At 45.9% G+C, this 23,116-nt stretch overlaps 1 protein-coding gene across 1 annotated transcript; it reads right to left on the minus strand.

Annotated features, from left to right (window-relative positions):
• Window positions 1-247: 247 nt before the first annotated feature.
• On the minus strand, window positions 248-22,731 carry AARS1 (alanyl-tRNA synthetase 1). Its single transcript, XM_089664275.1, has 20 exons — window positions 22,581-22,731; window positions 21,880-22,029; window positions 12,150-12,338; window positions 11,930-12,075; window positions 11,651-11,842; window positions 8,716-8,860; window positions 7,800-7,945; window positions 7,605-7,713; window positions 7,159-7,309; window positions 6,519-6,643; window positions 6,172-6,316; window positions 5,454-5,632; window positions 4,967-5,080; window positions 4,673-4,879; window positions 3,565-3,749; window positions 3,035-3,212; window positions 2,495-2,614; window positions 2,212-2,298; window positions 2,019-2,132; window positions 248-884 (listed from the first exon to the last, which is right to left on the minus strand). Exons 2-20 carry the CDS (start codon window positions 22,021-22,023, stop codon window positions 699-701), a joined length of 2,862 nt encoding a protein of 953 aa, XP_089520401.1. The 5' UTR covers window positions 22,024-22,029; window positions 22,581-22,731; the 3' UTR covers window positions 248-698.
• Window positions 22,732-23,116: the final 385 nt, after the last annotated feature.

Below are 23,116 nucleotides of genomic sequence, written 5' to 3' on the forward strand. Positions count from 1 at the left end.
CCCGTGTATGGGACAGGGGCGGACTGACCATTTGGAAACTCGGGCACTGCCCAAGGGCCTGTAGGGGGCCCCATGAGATGCCCCTGGTACCTTTTTCATAGGTTTTTTTGAGTTTGGGCAAGGACACAGGGGCCCCATGAGTTGTCAGTCCGCCCCTGGTATGGGATGTATTGTATATCAATATTACAACTATACATGTTGGTTTTTGTTTAATAAAATGAAGTACAGACGCCACACAAGCATCAAATCTTTTCATTCTGCAACTTTTTTTTTTATTTTCCTTGGCCATACAACAATTCTGTAACAATGAATGACGCACTACATGCTATGAGTGGTGAACATTATGGGACATGATTGCCTCCCCCTCCGTAGCTAAAGGAAGCAGACACAGGTTACACAGAAGGGTGGAGGAACCTAATGTTTAACCCTTCCATGGCTAGAGATCTCTTTTGAGCCACACAGGGAGTGTTAGCAGCTAGGTCCCAGGTGCTCCAGTGAGATGCACATAGTCGTGTTAGTCTGGACATGTTAAAGGGGAGGCGACAGGCAACGAGGGATGAAGATGGAACTAGATGAAAATATCTCCAGGGTGGCCAGCAACCTCATAACACTATGCCGATCCCTGGATTCTCCCGGACGGAATGACAATCAGCCTGCCTGTTGTCGCTGGCAGAATGGGGTTAAGTCACACGCCTCTCTCAGTTCTTCACAGACTCTAGTTTTAGTTTGGCAAAATCTTCAGCCAGTCTGAGCACCTCAGACAGACAAGAGGTATTCCTCCCCGTGGCCTGGGCAGAGGTGTCTTTTCCACCTCCCTTCCCATCTATCAGCTCAGACACTTGTGCCACCCATTCGTTGGCCTTCAGACCTTTGTCAGCGGTTTCCTGCGAAGTAGAAAGAAGATTAGCACATGACAGACTGTCTAATCATATATTCATTGTACTTCATGCTTTTATCTCCGGTGTTCAATTACTGGTCAGAAAAAAAGTAAGGCCTCATGCACACTGGACACTATAAAAGTTCCAGTAGAGTTAGCTGTAGAATGCAGCATTTAAAAAAAACAAAAAACAAAAACAACAAACAAAAAAAACACACACGCAAGTTTGGTTGCATTTTGCAGCACTTTTGCATTCGTATTTTTTTTTTAGCAAAAATTTTATTCCCACAAAACGTTGAGGCTTAAAACCCTCAAATGCTCAGTGTGCATGAGGCCCAAGGGTCAGTCTGTCCAAAATATTTCAGTTCTAGGTGGAGACTGGTCAGATGAGTAACTTGCTGGGCTTTGTATACATTTTTGGGGCTTCCAGCAGTGAGGATCTTGCTACTATAGTGGCTCTGCTCTCCCAGGTTCTAAAGGCTGTCTTCACTCTTTTTCCTGTATATTTAAAGCAGACCTGTGCAAAGAAACAGGTTCGCCTTAATCCCCTCCCCCGCATATAGTGCAGTATAGGGTATATACTCCCCTCCCGTAGAGGGAATATACACTCATTCTGTATACACTGTATAAAAACTGTATACATTCATCCTGCATATAGTGTCATAACAGTATATATACCCCCATATAGTGTAGTATAGGAAACATACTCATCCCAATATAATGTAGTATAGGGTATATAATCCCACCCCATATAGTGTAGTACAGACCATAGGCTCATCCCTCCCCCCACATAAGTTATATACTCATCTTTTCTTAAACCAAGCAGAAGGAAATCCTGGGTAATGGGGAGTATGTGACAGCACTGGGCCAATCAGCACCATCACAAAGAGAGCCCAAAGCCCATGAGAGCCAAGACTGGTAATGTATACCTTACACAAGTCACTTCTTCCACCCGCAGCACCTGAACTGATCAGTACAGAAAGGAATGAAAGTATAAATCTCTGCAGGTCTTCATTAAAGTGGACCTTTTGCTTTGCCTTGCATGGACAAAGCAAAAGATTCACTTTAAAGCCAATGAGAACACAGTCAGAGGTGGAGCCCCTGGTAATGGCCACACCAAGTGAGCTAGTAGGACACTTACCTGAGGAACCTGGCAGAGGCAGGTGATCTTCCCAGCATCATTATCCAAACTGAAAATTATGGCGGCAGTCTTGGGAGACTGAGACTTCAGCAGTTTCAGAGATTCATTTAGCGCCTGAGAGGAGAGAAAACACGATAATCAGAACTCTGCAATCCCTATTATAATTCACTCAAACACAGAGTAGAATACTGACCTTGGCGGATGCTCCGCTTTCCATCTCCAGGATGAGAAGCGGTTGGTTGGGGTTCTCTTCTATCAACTGTTTTGTCTTCTCCAAAACCTAAAGGGCAAAGAACGATATTTACATGTTAATGAAGTGAGCCGACTGCGTTTCCTTACTAGGCTGTGCATGAACGGTATGATACGCTGCCAGACTTATTGCTTGGCTGTGCTTGTACTGTATACCCCAGCCAGGCATCTTCTGTCATGGAAATGCAGCTATTTCATGTTAGGAAAAACCAACATATTTTCCTTACCCGTTTCTGGATATCTGCTTTACTGGCACGGTCAAGGTCATCCATGGTTTTTTTCAAGGCTTTCAGATGTTCCCGGAGCTCATCCTTCTGCCACTGAGAGATGACAGCAGTGGCCAGAGTCTAGGAGAAGGAAAGAGGGTGAAAGTCCCAAGTAGAATGCAAAGAGGACAAGGGTGAAGGTGAGGCGGACAGAGGGCGAGATGGAAAGAGGGTGAAAGTCCCAGCACTGGGTGGGCGATGACAGAAGGTGAGAGTTCAAGCGTGTGAGGACAGAGGGTAAGCATTCTAGCAGTGAGTGAAGACAGAGGGTGAAAGTTCCAGCAGAGAGCAAGAGAAGGTGAGAGTTCAGGAAGGGTTTGAGGAGGCCAAAGAATGAAGGTCTCAGCAGAAGGTGAGAAGTAGAGGGTAAGAGTTCCAGCAGATGGAAGGTGATAGGATAAAAGGGCTGAGGGTACTGACATGGGGAAGAAAAGGGTGGGCAGTGTTTTATGATGCCTACAGAGTGACATCATATCACGGCAGGTCATGAGACAATCATACCTCGCTGAGATCTGCGATTTCCTTCTGTACATCCTTGTTGGGTGACGTCTGCTGTTTCACCTTGGCCTCCAGCTGGCTAAGTGCAGCTTTCAGGGCCTCCTGTCTGCGCACAGCCTGTGATATGGCTTCTTCAGTGACAATGACAAATGTTCCAGCATGGCCAGAGTTCCGGAGGTGTCTGGAAGGATAACACTGGTGGTTGGGATACAATGTTGTGGAAGAACCAAAACTTCCAGCCATTGACGTTACATGCTGAAGCTTAAAAAACGACTGGTGTTACTTGGTATAAATGAAATGCTAAAAATGCTCTCAAGTTGGATGTAAAATATAAACCTAATACCCCATGCTGCTTTTGTACATACGGTGTGCCCATCCTTTGTCTTAGTTCTGAAACATTTAGCTTGGTTACTCACTCTCTGTGCACCCTATAAATTTTGATCATGCCTAGAGATGGGGAATTGGAGAATTGTGACAGTGTGAATGTCCCCACATTCGGAGTTCGAGCAGCTGGACACACAAAAGCCACTTACGTTCCTCCACAGAACTCCACTGATGCGACTGAGCCGGCTGGACCTGAGGGGTCAGCCAGGAGGTCCTCCACAGGAATTCCCACAGACACCACACGGACAGGATCAGGATAGGTCTCATCAAACACAGCACGCAGACCTTGAATGGCTTTAGCAGCTGCCAGTGGGCAATCCAAGGCATAGACCGTCTGTAGAAAACAATGTACCCGTTATTGGTGAGTAATGGGAAGGGAAGGCTCAGGGACCCCCAAGGAGTTACACAATGAAGGAAAGGCACAGGAGTAATGATCATGGTAATACTGTGAGACAGGCAATTGATCCAACTGTTTTTGCCTTGCTGATCAGTTACCTCCGGATCTCTGTTTTCCCTGTCTACATCATGGCTTGTGTGGTTTTGTAAGTTTTTATTTACAATTTCTCAGACAAAAAGGATACAATAAAGTCAATGAGAAAAAGTCTTGTCAAAAGAAGAAGGACTAAAGACCTGTGAAGACCAAGGTCTATTTCAAACTGGCAGCAAGGCGTTGGTAAAAACAGATGGTTGAGTCACTTTTTTACTACCACCCATCCAAGGCCTAGAATGGAAGCAGAAGGGTTGGTACACATACCATACTCGTGCAACTTTGACAAATTAACCTTGGTTTATGGAGTTTGACAGGCAGCTCCACCTGTCAAATTTGTCAGTTGGAATTAATGGGGCTGAGCTGCAACTGCAAGGCAATTTACCCATCCATATTGTATGGCACACCTAAAAATTGGCCTTTTTGGAGTACAGTAATCCCTCCCATAAAGCAGATTACATCAACATGTAGTGTCCATTTGGCTACTGGGGGTCATTTTGTGGCTTTCCAGAATTTAGGGATCAAGCTTTGGTAACATTCAGTAAATGTGGCATCACCGACTTCTTGTATTTGGAAGCTGGAAATGATGTATTGTAAAACGGCTTTTGGAAATTATGGTATTGTGCGATTTAGAAGGACATTTTTGGCTTGTTGGGACTACTGAGAGGTTATGAGATATGTTTAAAAAGAGAGCAAGAACCAATTAAAAATGTGGAAATATAGAAGAATACGGGGCAGACTGGGGTACTGATGGCGACTGCCACACTCACCTTGTTTTCCCGGATCAGTTTTTCTGCAATCTCTTCAGCTTGGTGGATTTCCCGAGTGGTCAGGGCACCTTTAGCTGTAAAATCGAACCTCAGCCTGTCTGGGGCAACTAGGGATCCCCTCTGGTCGGCCTCTCCAAGTACAGATCGCAAGGCGAAGTTCAGAATGTGGGTGGCTGTGTGGTTGCTCATGATTGGGCGTCTTCTTGGCTGAGGAACAGAGGAAACAGGTGACGTGTCTGAATGCTGCAAGAGTCATCCTATAGTACTAAGGTTCAGGGCAGAGCCAGCACTCACTTCATCAATGTAGAGGTGCACGCAATCCCCAACTTTTAGGGTGCCGTACACAGTCCCTATATGGAGGACATAACCACCTCGTACTTGTGTATTCCTGACGGTGAACTCTGTTTTCTGCCAGGCATAGAAGAACAATGTAAACAATTATATAATTGTATCCTAATTATCTTTACAAATTTGAATTGCAGTGAAAACAAAGACGTTAAAAGAAAAAAAAGAAAAAAAAAAAAAAAAAAAAAAAAAGCCAGTCTAACACGAGTTTCATTTATCCCAGTGTCTTGGTGGCGAGTAGATTCTGACTGTTGGCTATGGGTATGTACATATTCCACTCAGGCCTTGACCGAGAGGGTACCCATGTAAAGGAGGGTAGAGAAGTGACACAGCAAAGTAACCCACACAACTGCAGCCATCAGAGCTCAGACGGATTTTATATCAGCGCAGTCTGTTAATGAGAAATGTCAGGGAGAACAATCTAATACAGACTCACATCTTCACTGGAATCATCCTCCCGGACCATATATCCTTCATCATATGTCTGTCCACCTTGTTCTGCATAGAAGCAGGTCTTGTCCAGGACAACGCCGCACTCCTGTCCTGTGCTGACCTCGTCCACAAAGGTCTTTTCTCTGCGGATCGCCTTCACTGTGCCCACCACACTTCCAAAATCTGAGAAGAAATAATATCAGATCATTATACCCACTCCCACACATAAGATTCTACATCAGACTTTATCTGCTAAGGTTCTTTCAGAGTGTATTAGGGGTTTCTTGAGAGCATGGCATATTAATCTCCTGCCTACACTAACCACCAATGTAAGAGGACTCTTCTTCATTGACCACCAAAGTAAGGGAAAAATTCTACACTGACCACCAACGTGGGGGTCTTGTAGGGGTGCCACTGACCACCTATGCAAAGGGACCCACCCCCACTGACTACAAATGTATGGCTCACTCATTCCCCACTGACCACCAATGTATGAGGTCACTTCCACACTAACCACTATTGTCAGGGCTCACTAACACTTGACCACCATCACCAAGTTACTGATCATGGTAATGCACCATGAACTGTAGATCTAATGTTAGCAGGGGTTCTCTGAGACCTGAAAAACATTTTGAGGGTTCCCTCAGGTGAAAATGTTGAGAAAAGACACTGAACCCTCCCACCAAGATGACGACCGCTGCAGCACTAGACAAGCATCTTACCATAGACACCCTCAGAACTAGAACTGTAATTGTATTTCAGGGAATCGTCGGTGGGCTCCAAGCCCCGGGAGCGCAGCTCCTCAATGGCGTAAATGTCCAGCATTAGAAGATCCTCATCTCCAGCCCCCTTCCCCTGAGACTTCAGCTGAAACAGGACAAGGAGATGTCAAAGAATACAAATAGAGGAAAGGCAGTATATGTCCCAGATATAGTGGAGGAGCTTTAATAAGACCCACACATGGAGAAGGGGGGCGCTATATTAAATATATCACAGCCTCATAGAAGAAACAAACAAAAATACTGTTTGCTGAACATGATTACCATACACAGTATAGTATATTGTCTACCTGAGCAGCTTTCCTCTCATCTTCAAAGCTCTCCATATCCACCTTCAGACCACGCTCTTCTGCTATCAGACCCGTCAGATCCACTGGGAAACCATATGTGTCATACAGAAGCCATGCTGTGTCACCTGGTGAGTGGACAATGGAGATTGAGGGGATTTAGTAATTCATATAGCAGCGACATACACCACAGTGCTGTAGAGAGAACACTGAGCCATTTGCATTAGCCTCTGCACCACTTACATTCTGTCTCCCGCAGTCACACACTATTAAATATTATACATTTATAGAGCTCCGACATATACCACAGTGCTGTACAGAGAACCCTTACACTTACACTCTAATGTCCCTCCAAAGTTTGTTTATGGATAGTGTTAGGAAAGCACAACCCCTATAGTACCCCTCTGTGCACATAATGCTCCAGCTGGGAACTGATTGCAGGACTCCAGGGACACCACCAATATTAAATGTAGAAAAGTAACAGCAGAGAAACAATAGGTTAACATTTGGCTGCCAGTGCATGCTGGTACTAGTTTTTCAAAATCTACTATTCTGCAAAAGTTACAAAATCTTTAAAGCACAATCCCTTGTGATTCTTTCAGCCAATCTTCAAGAAAGAGGCACAAGGGTCCCGTCCTCGTACCTGGGATGACCTTATTTTCTCCTAAGCTCTGGATCTTCCTGTCCAGGATGCGGCGCCCTCTGTTCAGTGTTTTCAGAAATTGCGTCTCCTCCTCATTTATGATATCCTTTACCATATCGGGGTCTTTCCTGAGCTCAGGGAAAGCAACTCCCTAAAACAGATCAGAGTGTGAAAGGTGAGCAGACAGACAAAGCTGGCCGATAACTGAACACAGTGCCAAAAGGAGAAGATCTGCAGACAAAACTAAATAATGTCCGAGCACATCATTCTTCAAGTATAGTCGATAAGTTTCCATCCAAGATCATTGTAACAAGAACCAAACACAAGAGGATTATTATTTTTACCATTCAGACTTTATTCATAAAATTCTGGTTTGTCTACTCTTGTTATCTTAACCCTCCAGCCAGCCATTTGAAACTTCATAAAAACTCTGCGGAGTCACTTACCAGTGATTGGACAACCACATCAACCAGAGTAGCAAAGAATCCTTTAGAAGCATTGAGTTTTTCATGGGCATAGCGGACAGCACGGCGGAGGATACGACGCAGGACATAACTATAGAGAAAAAAAGAATAATAAACCAAAAAGATTACATCGTTAGGTAGGTTTATAAACTGATATCCTATAGCCAGGACTCCTACCCGCGTCCAGTGTTGTCCGGTCGTCCACCATCAGCCAGTGCCACGGTGATTGTTCTGGCATGGTCAGCGAGCACTCTGTACGCCATGTCTATGCCATCTTCATCCTCAACACCCACCTTTCCAGAATAAGGACGGGCTCCAGTGCCCTGTGATGACAGAATATTGATTACATTATGCAGGAGATTCTGAAGTTAGGAATTCAGGAACAGGAGGTCACAGGAGGGGCGAGTATACAAACAAAGGGTTAGGCAAAAGGTAATGTGAGGGGGCTTTAGGGCAGATTTTGCTCCAAGTGGTTGGAACTCTACTAGTGCCAAGCTACCAACACTGAAAGCAAATGTGTTATGATACAGAGATTAAGTGTACCCAGAACTTGCCACATTGCAGCAGTATCCAGGCATCTGACAACAGAAAGATTCATAATTTTTACATCAATATCTCCCATATACTTTTATGGTGGGACACATGCAAATGAATTTCCTCCTCTCTAGTTCCCTGGTCTCCTCCTCCCATGCCCGCCTCCAGGACTTCTCCAGGGTGTCACCCATCCTCTGGAACTCCCTGCCCCAACCCATCAGATTATCACCTACTCTCCTCTCCTTTAGGCGCACCCTGAAAACCCATCTCTTCAGGGAAGCCTACCCCAACCCCTGCTAACTTGCCGACCTCCTCCACTCTTCCTACCACTCCATCCCCCACAGCTATCTCCTCCTGTGCCACCATCCCCTCCCTCCTAGATTGTAAGCTCGAAAGAGCAGGGCCCTCAATCCCCTCATGTTTTGCATTGTATTGGTATTGTTCTGTCACATGTTCTGTCCCCCTTTGTAATGTACAGCGCTGAGCGAAAAATTGGCGCTTTATAAATACTGTATAATAATAATAATTTACAGACATGGCTGTGCAAGAGTCGACATACCTTCTGGATGGCCTCAAAGTATGGGATGAAGAGGTCAGTGTCATAATTGGACATTTTGTTCTGCAGTACAGACACCAGTCTCTCCAGCCCCATGCCGGTATCAATGCTCTTCTTGGGCAGAGGTTTCAGGCTTCCGTCGCTCTCCCTACAAAAGTCAGATAGTGAATAGGTGCTACCTGGTAGGACTACAGCCGTGGATCCTATAGAGCATTGCAATCATTTAAAAATGGTATACAGGGAAGAATATTATAAACAAGACACAAGGAGGAAAAAGCTGGAGAGTTCAAAACACTGGCAACATTATTATTCCAGACAAAGAAGCAAAGATTGCTCCCACCTGGGACCCTCCTCTACACGTTTCTCTATGTCCTCTGCACTTTATCCCAGGTGGAATGTGTTAGGAGGAAGAGGTACCAGGCCGGAAAGCTTTGCTCGATGTTAGTGTTTAACCTTTCCTGGAGGGCAGACCTCTTTCTCATTCCTAGACCCATATGACTTATGGGGTAGAGAGAAAGCCTTCACCAGCATCAAGCACTTGGGCATTTAAGTCGGGATCCTCCCTTAGGGTTTGGGAGAAGGGCACTCTGCATTTTAATTTAAGGCACTTGATAAATTGGTTCATACAAACATTGGCAACAGGCACATTAGGAAATAATAAAAAGGATAATAATTTGCCAAAAGATGTTTTGGTTCTACGCCTTCACAATTTTATTGTGACTTTATAAATTGGGTTCCTTCCCTGCCCTTGAGCTTATTAAGCAAGGAAGTGACTGTGCCAAGACTCTGCTGTGATGAAGTGCCAAGATTCAGCAGCAATCCATCATGCTTCATTAAAGCGTCAGTCCACCTGAAACCAAAATTTGTGTTTCGTGGATGGAGAGTTAAAGTGACCGATGCTTGTTAAAGATATTGTAAAAAAGTGCTCACAGTAAGGGGGAAAAAAAGAAAAGAAAAAGTGAATACTCCGCTATCCCACTACCAGCCGCAGCTTTGTTGCAGGATCCCTCTGCCTTGGCCTACCTATACACAAGCTGTCCCCTTCAGTCTATCATGAATGTGGCTGACAGATTCATCCAACTTGCTACTGCTCAGTGTCTTTCACCCCTCTGTGCCAATCCCTCCACTCAGGGTCCTCCACCCCTCTCTGCCAATCCCTCCACTGGCCTCCACTAAGGTTCCTCTACCCCTCTCTGCTAATCCCTCCACTGGCCTCCGCTCAGGGTCCTCCACCCCTCTCTGCCAATCCCTCCACTGGCCTCCGCTCAGGTTCCTCTACCCCTCTCTGCCAATCCCTCCACTGGCCTCTGCTGAGGGCCCTCCATCCCTCTCTGCCAATCCCTCCACTGGCCTCTGCTGAGGGCCCTCCATCCCTCTCTGCCAATCCCTCCACTGGCCTCTGCTGAGGGCCCTCCATCCCTCTCTGCCAATCCCTCCACTGGCCTCTGCTGAGGGCCCTCCATCCCTCTCTGCCAATCCCTCCACTGGCCTCTGCTGAGGGCCCTCCATCCCTCTCTGCCAATCCCTCCACTGGCCTCTGCTGAGGGCCCTCCATCCCTCTCTGCCAATCCCTCCACTGGCCTCTGCTGAGGGCCCTCCATCCCTCTCTGCCAATCCCTCCACTGGCCTCTGCTGAGGGCCCTCTATCCCTCTCTGCCAATCCCTCCACTGGCCTCTGCTGAGGGCCCTCCATCCCTCTCTGCCAATCCCTCCACTGGCCTCTGCTGAGGGCCCTCTATCCCTCTCTGCCAATCCCTCCACTGGCTTCGGCTGAGGGCCCTCCATCCCTCTCTGCCAATCCCTCCACTGGCCTCTGCTGAGGGCACTCCATCCCTCTCTGCCAATCCCTCCACTGGCCTTCGCTCAGGGTCCTCCACCCCTCTCTGCCAATCCCTCCACTGGCCTCCGTCAGGGTCCTCCATCTCACTCTGCCAATCCCTCCACTGGCTTCAGAATGCTTATCAAAAACAAATCAAAATACTAAACACAAACATAAAAAGCCATCCACACCTTCACCCCAAGTTACCTGATCAACCTCATCTCAAAAAATCACCCAAACCAACCTGGTCGCTCCTTCCAACACCTCCTGATCTCTAGCTTCCTCATTACCTCCTCCCACGCTGGTCTCCAGGACTTCTCCAGAGCCTCTCCCATCCTCTGAAACTTCCTACTCTTGTAAGGCTATCCCTGAAAATTAATCTCTTCATGGAGAAACCTACTTTGCCTCCACCTAACAACTGAGCTTTTACTTTCTCCATCAGCTCATCCCTCAGTTATTACCTTTTGTATCACCTACCCCTTGCTTTTAGACTGTAATCGCTCATGAGCAAGACCCACCTAACACTACTGTCTGAAACTGTTTAGCAGCCAAAGCACTTCTAAATATCCCATACCTGATCTCCCCCCCTTAAGTGATGTGGTTACATAGGCAAAAAAAAAAAAAAAAATATCACCCGACAGGGACCAGAAAATCTACAAAACTGGAAGGGTGTAAGATGCCAAAGAATTTTCGGTCAGTGTAACTCTGCAACAGGGCAAAGATTGACAGTAGGATAATTATTAATTGCCTGTTATAAGGGGTTCTCACTATTCCTGTGCTGAGTTCCTGGGTCTCTATACCTATTGTGCCCATTATGAGGGATTCCCACCATCCCTGTGGTTCGTACCAGGGTCTGTGTACCTGCAGTGCCCACTAAAAATATGTCAGATTCCTCAAGAGAAAGGCAACATGAGACTCCATCAGTGACAAATATGCCATTTGGGTGGAGAGGGCCTTGCCTGTAGTGAGACTGAAGCTAGAATCCAATTAACCGCACCTCGCCTGCTTGCATCTCTTAGGTGAATGCTTAGGAAGGACAAGACCCTGCCAATATCTTTTAGACATGGAACTGCTCCTCAAGTCTAATCTGGTAACTACATGTGGTCTCCTGTGTTTTACCTGTTAAACTGGATGAACACAAGATTCCAAATTTCCAGCACATTGGGGTCATCCATGTTCACCAAGTGGGCTGCATCCCGGCCACCAATGCGGTCAAAGTGCATCTCACTACAAGGTCCACAGGGGCCGGTATCTCCCATCTCCCAGAAGTTGTCCTTCATGCTGCCTGGCAATATTCGCTCCTCTGGCAGGCTGGATTAAGACATCATACATTAAGAGCGCCCAGGAGAGGAGGATCAATAAATTACATACAGAATATATATGAGATATACATCTTACCCCAGGTTAAACCAGATCTGTTTACACTCCAGGTCAGGTTCAAGGCCAGCAGCCTCATTGCCCCCAAAATAAGTGACATACAGGCGGTCAATGTCAATGCCAAACTCCTTAGTGAGAAGGTCGAGTGCCATTTTACATGCCAGCTCCTGCAAAGGGCAGCACAGTGTTACTACAACAAGTCAGATCTGGTCTCACATGCACAAGTCACAGACGGCCTCACCTTAAAGTAGTCACCGAAGGACCAGGAGCCCAACATCTCGAAGAAAGTGTGATGGTAGACATCCTTCCCTACATCGTCCAGGTCATTGTGCTTCCCACCAGCTCGGATACACTTCTGCGTGTTGGCTGCTCGGTTCAGCTTGGCCATGGGGTGAGATGGGTCGATGGTGTTCAGGAAGATTGGCTTGAACTGCAGAAGAGAAGATATTACAAGACGGACAGGAGAGGAACACGACGTCTAGAACACACGAGGTCCTCGTGATCGGGGAAGATGTTCATCATAAACTGAATTTTGTCTTTTTTGCTTATTCTAAAGCAAAATCAAATGCCTGATTGGCTCCTATGCCATGATCACAGGAAAACTCCACTTTTACCTCCATTTTCCATAAGGTCTCATTTACACAGACATACTATAGGGTACGGGCGGCACAGTGGTTAGCACTTCTGCCGTGCAGTAAATGGGTCATGGGTTCAATTCCCAACCATGGCACCTCCTGCATGGAGTTTGCATGTTCTCCCTGTGTTTGCGTGGGTTTCCTCAGGGTACTCCGGTTTCCTTCCACCCTCCAAAGACATGCTGGTAGATTAATTGGCTTCTGTCTAAATTGTCCTAGTTTCATCCCTGGCCCTGCAGGATCTCCTGCATATCCAACACAACAAACACTTTACTCCTGCGCTAGGAAAGGACTCAGTAGACCCAATAGGAATGTTCTGGAATTTTCTGGAATATGCACTGCTTGCTGCCCTCAACAGACCGGGGTGGTCCGAATACACTGGATACAAATGGAGAAACAGAAAAAGGGCGCACCGACCTAGTGCATTATCGTTTAGAATAATTTATTAAAGAAACAAAAATAGGTATCATACTCACAATGGACATAATAACACAGGCATGTCAAACTGAACAAGATGTATGATCCAAACATCATCTGAGTCCATACGATGGAACCCTGGATGACCAACTGGCTAACTCGTTTCGAGGACACAACCTCTTCCTCAGATCCAAAAACAGGCTCTGAGGAAGAGGTTGTGTCCTCGAAACGCGTTAGCCAGTTGGTCATCTAGCGTTCCATCGTATGGACTCAGATGTTGTTTGGATCATACATCTTGTTCAGTTTGACATGCCTGTGTTATTATGTCCATTGTGAGTATGATACCTATTTTTGTTTCTTTAATAAATTATTTTAAACGATAATGCACTAGGTCGGTGCGCCCTTTTTCTGTTTCTCCATTTGTATCCAGGATCTCCTGCATGGTGGGGGTTGGGGAAAGACCTGGCAACCTACCCTGTAAAATAATTGCTAACAGAATTCATGGAAAAAGTCGCTTACGAGTGATGGCCCATGCAATCGCCAAGGGTTGGATACGATTGAATGGATAGAGAAAGACTATAGGGTACACCCACGCAGGGATGCACAGGTGTTCCATGCATTGACATACAGGCAGCCCCAGTCATATCAATTTGGATGCAGCAGCTGTATGGACACAAATTGACAACAGCGCCGATGCACAGCCATGAATGTAGACAGTGTGGTTTCCATGCCGTGAACCCGCATTGCTGTCAGAAGGGGAAAGGCAGCTGTGACCGTGCAGCCACTGCTTCTCAATTTATATGAATGGGATTGCCTGCACAGGGATGCATTAATACCTGTGCATCCCATTGCAGGCACACTGGCCCTCACACTGGCATATGCTATAGTACACCCATATGAATGAGGCATAATCCTCTCCAACACTCTTCAAAATCATGTCTATGATGGTGACATGTCTACCTCCAAAAACAGCCATCATGTCACCCAAGCTGCAGCATGGAGCAGATTGTGAGTGCATCGCAGAAGCACCAACACCAAAGTGCGCCAATTCCTGAACCGGAGAGGGAGCTTATGCGCTTTATGGAGAACCCTCATAGCCATCACAGTACTCAGCGCTTTCCTACAGATATTCAAATCTGACAATACACACAATTCCAGAACATATTTTTCCAGCATAGAAAAGTGGTAATTGAGCGGTGGGAATAATAATATCAGGTTGCTAGCATAAAAGGCAACCTCTAAACCCAGTATAAGAAATATAAAATAAGTATGCAGCGCTAATAAAAATATAAAATCAGGTAAAGAATCAAATAAATCAGAAATTGCACAATATCAAAATTGAGCAACTCAGTCCATTTATAGTGGTATATATAGTGGTAAAGCAAAGTGATTATGTGCAAGTGTTCATAAATCTGCAATAGAAGGATAACCGTGACTCTTGTGCTCTTGAGAGTGTACAAACATTGCACTAACCAGATAGCACATTAGCTGCGCGTGGAGCAATTAAGACCTGCTCCTGGTGCTCTGGACTTGTAATACCAGGAAGATGTCATCGGCGTGTAGGCCACTAGATGTCATCAGTCTAGGTGTCAATCAGGATGGCCTTGCGGTATATGTGCCCCTGACCTTTGTACATATACCGCAAGGCCATCCTGATTGACTCCTTGGTGGCCATATCAGATCCGGATGTTCCTGATGACCTGGATTGGTGTGTGACCTCTCCCTCCGCCGCTGGGGATTGGCATGGTGGAAGGTTTAAGAGTACACCTAGACTGATGACATCTAGTGGCCTACACGCCGATGACATCTTCCTGGTATTACAAGTCCAGAGCACCAGGAGCAGATCTTAATTGCTCCACGCGCAGCTAATGTGCTATCTGGTTAGTGCAATGTTTGTACACTCTCAAGAGCACAAGAGTCACGGTTATCCTTCTATTGCAGATTTATGAACACTTGCACATAATCACTTTGCTTTACCACTATATATGGACTGAGTTGCTGAATTTTGATATTGTGCAATTTCTGATTGATTTGATTCTTTATCTGATTTTATATTATTTTTATTAGCGCTGCATACTTATTTTATATTTTTCCGGCAACAGTGTGCAGATGCTCAGTGACAACCGAGAAATAACATTTACGGTGCTAGAAAAGGGGAACTCAGATCATCCGCTTATACATCACTTTTCTGTGGTTTACCTAAAACGAAAAAAAAAAAACCAAACAAGGAAACAAAAAAAAACAAACAAAAAAAAACATCCCAATTGATGAGATTCCTTTTTTATGGGTTGCAGGTGACAAGTGGAAAAATGTATCAGAAAAAGAAATTTCTGTAGAGGTTATAACTTTCACATAAACCAATTAATGTATACGTATTGGGATTTTTTTTTTTTTAGCAAAGACATGTAGCAGAATACATTTTGGCCTAAATTTATGAAGAAATTTGATTTAATTTTTTTTAAACTGTCAGTCTTTTGTTTATAGCGCAAAAAAACAAAAAAAAACAAACAAAAAAAACGCAGAGGTGATAAAATACCACCAAAGGAAAGCTCTACTTGTGGGGGGGAAAAAAAAAAAAAGGAAATAAACAAAATAAAAAGGTGATTTTTGAACAGCCTTAGCCAATCATTTGATACCCTCAGATGTAACGTGAAGTGTAATGTGTGTTGAAATGGCCGCTTGCAGTTTCAATAAGAAACCCATCTGACAGGGTGACAAGGCAAGATCATAGCTAGAAGACAGACAGAGTGTTGTCACCCAATATCAGGAAATACCCAAACAAGGACCTTCATGGCAGTATCACAGAGATTATATTATTGAAAGCAGCAGATTTAGAATTGCTGGAAAGGACTTTGAAACTCACTACACATTGCAATCTGATTGTGCAAGGGCCTGCCTGATTGGATAAAAATTGATTGGGTAATTTAGTTGGGTCCTCATATTGGATCACTTTGGTGAATCCATAGCTGACTGTACTATCAGATTGTATGTGGTGACCCTGATGGCTCATTTTCACTTCCGGACGGAGTGTGTGTGGGATGGGTGGGGTCGGAGTGATAAAAATGTGCAGTTGAGCCATAGTTTCTCCTCCTCCCGACTGCCCACCTTAACATTGCATGTGTACAGTCCCCTCTGGTCACAATGTTGTGGCGCTGATGCTCTTCTTCATGGCAAAATTTGTACCCCATGTTGCATGTATTGGGCAGTACTGCTGTCAAACACGACCCATCCAAGTGAATGAGTGTTTGGCTGTGGTTATAACAGAACCACGTGTAATGCACACCTATCACAGGCCATTGCTGCTGCCTTTTAAGGGTTAAAACAGGCAGTGAGAAGGCAACATATAAGTCTCCCAGTCACCTGTCATCTGCCCTCTAAAAGAGATCCAATTCAGTGAGAGGTCTGACAGGAAGCTGTGCAATGCACTGACATGGTTTACTTTTTTAAAACTTTATTTGTAGTGTCACTTCATACCTATGTCTGCAGAGCACTGTGCTGTAGTACAGTGACATATGGTGCCATCCAGTTGGCGGCATCTTAGCGCACTGCAGACTGGGGCACATAGAAAACATTTGTGTTCTGTGTGTCCTAGCAGTGATCTGCATTTTATAATGCAGAAAAAAAACAAATCAAAACAAAAAACAAAAAAAAAAAACAAAAAAAAAAAAAAACACAACCCCCCCCCCCCCCCCCAAAAAAAAATAAAAACCCACAGGTCACCACACATAAGGTGAATGGACCTGTATGGGTACGTTCACCTTATGTGTGGTGACCTGTTTTTTTTTGTTTGTTTGGTTTTTGTTTTTTTGCGTTTATAGCAAATACTGAGATTGTAGTAATTGGGTTGAGGTATCATTTAAAAGGAATAAAGTCGACCATAGTGATCAGAGAATAGATGATGGCTCAGATATGGGTTGATGGTCTTCCATGATGTACATCTTTTTTTCCCCCCTAAATGTTAATAGGCTAAAGCCAGCCATAGTTGGTTTGAATCTTGGCAGGTTCAGCAGGAACCGGACAAGATTCAATCCATGTGTTGGTAGGCTGATTGTACCCAAGTCGATCCATCAATTTTGGATACAAAAAGCATGAGGGCAGCACAGTGGCTAAATGGTTAGCACTTCCGCCTGGCAGTACGAGGGTCATTGGTTCGAATCCCAACCACGGCACCACCTGCCTGGAGTTTGCATGTTCACCCTGTGCCTGCGTGGGTTTCCTCTGGGTACTCCGGTTTCCTCCCACACTCCAAAGACATGCTGGTAGGTGAACTGGATCCTGTCTAAATTGTCCCTAGTATGTGTATGTATGAATGTGAGTTATGGACCTTAGATTGTACGCCCCTTGAGGGTTAGGGACTGATGTGAATGTACAATATCTATGTAAAATGCTGTGTAAATTGACGGCGCTATATAGGTACCTGAAATAAATAACTGTTGGATTTTTGGGATGTGATCACTGCCAGAGGCTACAGCCGCTAGCAATGATCACTGTGTTCTCCTGGCAGGGACGTCCCCCCCACTTCCGGCAGAACACAATTGCTCCATGAGAGTGACCGCGGTTACAGCTGTAAGAAAAATGCATCATCTATGGCCTACCCAAGTGTAGGGAAATGGAGTGTAAGTAAGGCAGGACCCCCCCTTACACACACATCTGCCACAGCAATGATCAGTAAAGGATTCCTTACCCAGAGATCTGATCACTGCAGATGCCGTCAGTGAAATCAGATTCTGAAGAGTTATTTTGGGTTTCTGCATTCCTCTGAACACTGTCTGCCTCCATCCCTCACCCGCAATCCCCTCACCCTGCCCCCCTGCACACATAAATCAGCAAATAAAGTGAATGGGAGGGAAGGATGAGGTCAAGTGCAGTGACCTACAGCAACCCAATATTACTATAAGCAGCAAGATCAGAGTTGAAGATCTGGGGATATGTATGGAGGATCTGTGATGGGTCTGCAGATGCAGCGATGGATTGAAGCTGCTCAGAGTCGGCACATGGACAGAGTGTCGGGAAGTGCTGAGTAAGGATAAGGAGGGGAGGAGGTGGGTGCTGTGTCATGGGGGCTGCAGATATCATATACTGTGCCCACAGGAGTGGGCGGGGCTTCTAGTATAACCACAACCAATTATAAACTGGTGTTTCTGATGTAGATAAGAAATACAGCGCAGATAGCTCGTTATCCAACTGCCCCGCTGGACACACCTTACAACAGCTTGCCAATCTGACCATCAAAAAGAGGGTTACATACAAGTAATAAATAAAAACACTAAATCAGAATGACTCAATCTTTCTTCAATACTTTTTCTTTCAAAAAAGTATGCAAAATCTCAAGGCACCCCAGATGAAAAATTTTTTTTTCTTCATTTTTATATCTTAAACAGGTTATAAAAGTTATTGGATATCTCCTGATCATTTATTTTGTATCAAAAGGAACCCCCCCCCCCCAAAAAAAACAAAACAAAAAGCAAAACAAACCCCCCCAAAAAAAACAAAAAGCAAAACGCAAAACAAACCCCCCCAAAAAAACAAAGCGAAAAGCAAAACAAATCCCCCCCCCCCCCAAAAAAGCAAATTTTAGCAACATTTATACATTTTATTTAATTATTTACCCGCTTCCCCGGTGTACATTTCTGTGTAGGGAGCGCGCGCCACCATTGACTGCTACAGATGTCAATAACTGGGTATCAGCTGGAGATTCCCCACCCGGCGATCGCTGAGAAACAGTGACAGGGGAGAGATCTGCGTGTAAACACAGGTCTCTCTCCTGCCAGCAATATCATACTGCTGTGCATTTCTCTGCATAGCACCCCTAGTAAAACACACAGCACACACAGTAAAACAGCACACAGTTAACCCTTTGATCGCCCCAGATGGTAACCCCTTCCTGCCCAGTCTCAGTAGTACAGTGTGAGTGCTTTTTATTAGCACTGATCACTGTATTAGTGTCACTGAGGATGTCAGTGGCAGTTAGTCAGTTTCCCCCCCAGTGTCAGAATGCCCACCGCAGTCCTGCTATAATTGGCTGATTGCTACCATTACTAATAAATATATATATATATATATATAAAAGTGATTCCAGTATCTATTTTTGTACACACTAACTTTCACGTAAACCAATTAATTTACATATACTGGGATTTTTTTTGTTGTTGCAAAGACATGTAGCAGAATACATTTTGGCCTAAATTTATAAAGAAATTAGATTTTTAAAAATTTTTTTTACTGGATGCTTTATAGCAAAAAGTCAAAATTTTTTTAAATTGGTCAGTCTTTGTTCATAGCGCAAAAAAAGAAAAAAAACGCAGAGGTGATCAAATACCACTGAAGGAAAGCTCTATTTGTGGGGAAAAAAGGGACATAAATTTCATCTATGTACAGCGTTGCATGACCGCGCAATTGTCAGTTAAAGTAACAGTGTCATATCGCAAAAAATGGCCTGGTCAGGAAGAGGGGTAAATCCTCTTGAGGGCAAGTGGTTAAACTCTTAATGTACTTTTATCAGCCACCAAAGAAAAAAAATCTGAGATGTATAAGGATACCACAATGTGTGCGGTACTTTTGTTTTGTTTTCTTTTTTTTTTTAGCACAGCGTAACACAATCCACAATCTCTCACTGTACTACGGACAACAGAATTGAATGAAAAGCCACTGACATTTCAATAAAGGTTTTTTTTTTTTTTAAATAAACAAAAACGTGCACAGTGCAATGTATTGTGATTGGTGCATTGACACTGCTGTCACCCTACCACACACCACCTGCTGCGTTCTAACCCATTTTTGCTACCAGACACTATGGGCTCATACAAATGTGTGCCAATCATTGCCCCCCCTCTGAAAAGCAATCCACTGCATTTGAGAGGCGGTGAGGAGACATTTCCCCTTTTCGTCACCTGTGTTACCCTGAAAATGCCGACCCAATGTTGCTTGGCATTCCTAGAGTGTATTCCAGGAGGTTGCAGTGTGGCCCCATTCATTTGAATGGGTAGTGCACGGTGGTGGTGGTGGCCAACTGCAACGGTTGCGGTTTCATTTTTACTGCGACTGGGAAAGATAACATCAAGGCTGCAGAATTTGTACAGCCCTGAGCAGCTGCATCTCCTTGTTCAGGTGAGTTGTTGGGGATGGGAAGTAAGACCTCATCCACACATGGTATTTTGGAAGCCACTTTTAGGGGCGTCAGGCGTTTTTTTTTTTTTTTTTTTACTGCTTCCAAACAGCCCTCCATGTGATTTATGTGTCCGTGCACACAGACCTTTAGAAGCTTTTAGTAGTAGTAGTGTTATTCAGCAGGAAAAAAAAACCCCCCAGGGCCAGTGTGTCCAGGAGAGGCAGTGTTTAGGCACCTAAACGCATCTAAATGCTTGTGAACGCTAGGTGCATTTAGCGCTTGAGCATATTATTCTGGCCAATGAAATTAATGAATCCCTGTAAATGCACCTAAACACTTGAAAAAGCTATAGACACCTTGACAAGCATCAGGCGTTTTTTCTGCCAAAACCCCCGCTGCCAAGAGTAAGAGCGTTTTTAAAATGTTCGTGTGCATGAGGCTGAAAACTGCCGCTTGACCTCCTGCTTGTAGTACTCCCGAGTCCCATCACTGACCAAAGTCAATCTCCGATGTAACCATTTTGTCTTTTTTTTTTTTTTTTTTTTTTACAAAGTTCTCCTCTAGATACAATGTATCTTTTACTCCTGAGAATGGAGGATCAGTACAGGGGCGGGATTTAACAGTAATGACCATGGGCGTCGCTAGGGTTGGTGTCGCCCGGTGCAATAACACTTGGTGACACCCCCTCCGACGATCCCCGTAGGATGGATCGGATCTGCGGATTGAGCACAATGGATCGCACTCCGATCCATCATGCTCCCCAATCCGCAGATCTGATCCATCCTGAGGGGATCGGCTTGCTTTACAACTTACCTTTTCGTGGAGCGGGTCTGGTGTCACCCTGTATAGGTTGCATGCCGACAATCCCCGCAGGATGGTTCGGCTCTGCGGATTGAGAATAATGGATCGGAGTCCGATCCATTATGCTCCCCAATCCGCAGATCCCATCCATCCTGCAGGGATCGTCGGCATGCCTCCTATACGGGGTGACACCGGACCCGCTCCACGAAAAGGTAAGTACTAAAGAAAGCCGACGATCCCCGTAGGATGGATCGGATCCATCCTGCGGGGATCGTCGACTTGCTTTACAACTTACCTTTTCATGGAGTGGGTCCAGTGTCACCCCGTGTGGTAGGTGTCACCCGGTGCGGCGCGCACCCCCTGCACCTGCCTTGGGACGCTACTGGTACTGCCCACTGTGATTGGCTACCAGAATGATCATATGATCAGACCCCGATCTTACCAGCTACAAATTGCTACGCAGGAAATGACACTGCCAGCTGTATCACTGCGGTGGGAGCGCACAATTAATCGCGCTTCCATCCCTGATACATTCACTGTTTCTTGGGAGAAAGCAGACTTTCATATTGCTGCATTTCTGGGTCATCGCTTGATGGCACCCCAATGGGCCCCAGCGACACCCCAGTTAAGAAAGGTTGGGCTAAAAGCATAGGATGCTACATCCCCAATCCTGCAATGCAATGCTCAGGCCGGAGCATCCAATAAGGGTCCCCAGACACTCCCACCTGAGGGCACTCATTACTATGCAAACATTGACCAGCAGAAAGTCGCTGTACAGGAGGTGAAGCAGGAGGAACGTTAGGGCCCCATTCACATCTGAGGGTAGCGGGAGCTCCTGTACCCACACACGTTTTGGAGCATTTCAACTCGTCGCACATAGGGTAGCCCATACAACCAATGAGGGCCCAGCATGGATCCCACCACCAAAAGATTACCCATGGCCAACCCTCCCCCCCTCACAACCAATCCAATGTTATGTGCGGAGACACACTTTAACCTGCAGATCTGACCTGGTTCATGCCGGCGTTGGCGAAGAGCAGGGTGGGGTCATCCAGGGGGACAACGGCCGAGGAGTGCACATAAGTGTGCGCATTCTGCTTGAAGAAGTCGATGAACTTCTCCCGGATGGCGGAGGCGCTCAGTGGTGTCGTCATGGTGACCTGCGCCAGGGAAAAAAAAAAAAAGTATATGTGAGAGCTTACCACTAGATACCCAACTCCCCTCCCCATTACATAACACCCCCCCCCATCCATGACAAATCCCCCCCCCCACAACATAACCTCCTCAACACATCCCACCCCCCTTTCCCCTCCCAAGAACATAACACCCCACCATCCATGACAAATCCCCTCTCCACAACACATCCCACCCCCAGAACACCCCCCTTTCCCCTCCCAAGAACATAACACCTCCCCCCATCCATGACAAATCCCCCCCCATCCATGACATAACCCCCTCCAGAGCACATCCCCAAAAGAACAGAACACCCCTCTTTCCCCTCCCAATAACACCCCACCAGAACACATCACACCCCCCCACACCCAGAACTCGACCCCAACATAACATAACACCCCCACACAGGGCACATACCACTGACAGAGGGTAATGAATGGCTCCTTCAGGGGTAACTACTCTCCACTGCAAGGTAAGTGATTCCCCCGAGCCATTCCCCCTCCTGTCAGTATAACTGCCCCTCCCCCTCTCCTCTCACCTGCCCCGGTTGGGGTTCTTTCTTTCGCACGTTGTCTCCTCGCTGAGCAGCTCAGGCACTGACAACTCAGGCTCCACCCCTCCCACCGATTGGCAGCCGGTCCCCGGCTTCCGCTTTCAATTGGCTAAGGCAGCTGTCACTCCTCAGGAGCGAGGCTGCGGCTGATGCAACTAAAAGTAAGGGGGGTCACGTGCTCGGGGGTGGGGAAAGGGGCGGAACGAGGGAGAAGACGCTAAGGAGCGTGAGAGAGGCGGGAAACTCTGATTGCATGGATCCGCCCACTTCACAGAGGAACTATAACTCCCAGCATGGCTACCCTCCACAGAGGAACTACAACTCCCAGCATGACCTTCCTCCACAGAGGTACTACAACTGCCACCACGCCTCCCCTCCAAAAAAGGAACTACAACTCCCAGCATGACCTCCCCCTTCGCAAGGGAACTACAACTCCCAGCATGACTTTCCTCCACAGGAGAACTACAACTCCCAGCGTAACCTCCCTCCACAGAAGAACTACAACTCCCATCATGACCTCT

Source organism: Staurois parvus, unplaced genomic scaffold (assembly GCF_062004578.1).
Source record: "Staurois parvus isolate SC_StPar_1 unplaced genomic scaffold, SC_StPar_1.0 ptg001877l, whole genome shotgun sequence".
Lineage (NCBI taxonomy): Eukaryota > Metazoa > Chordata > Amphibia > Anura > Ranidae > Staurois > Staurois parvus.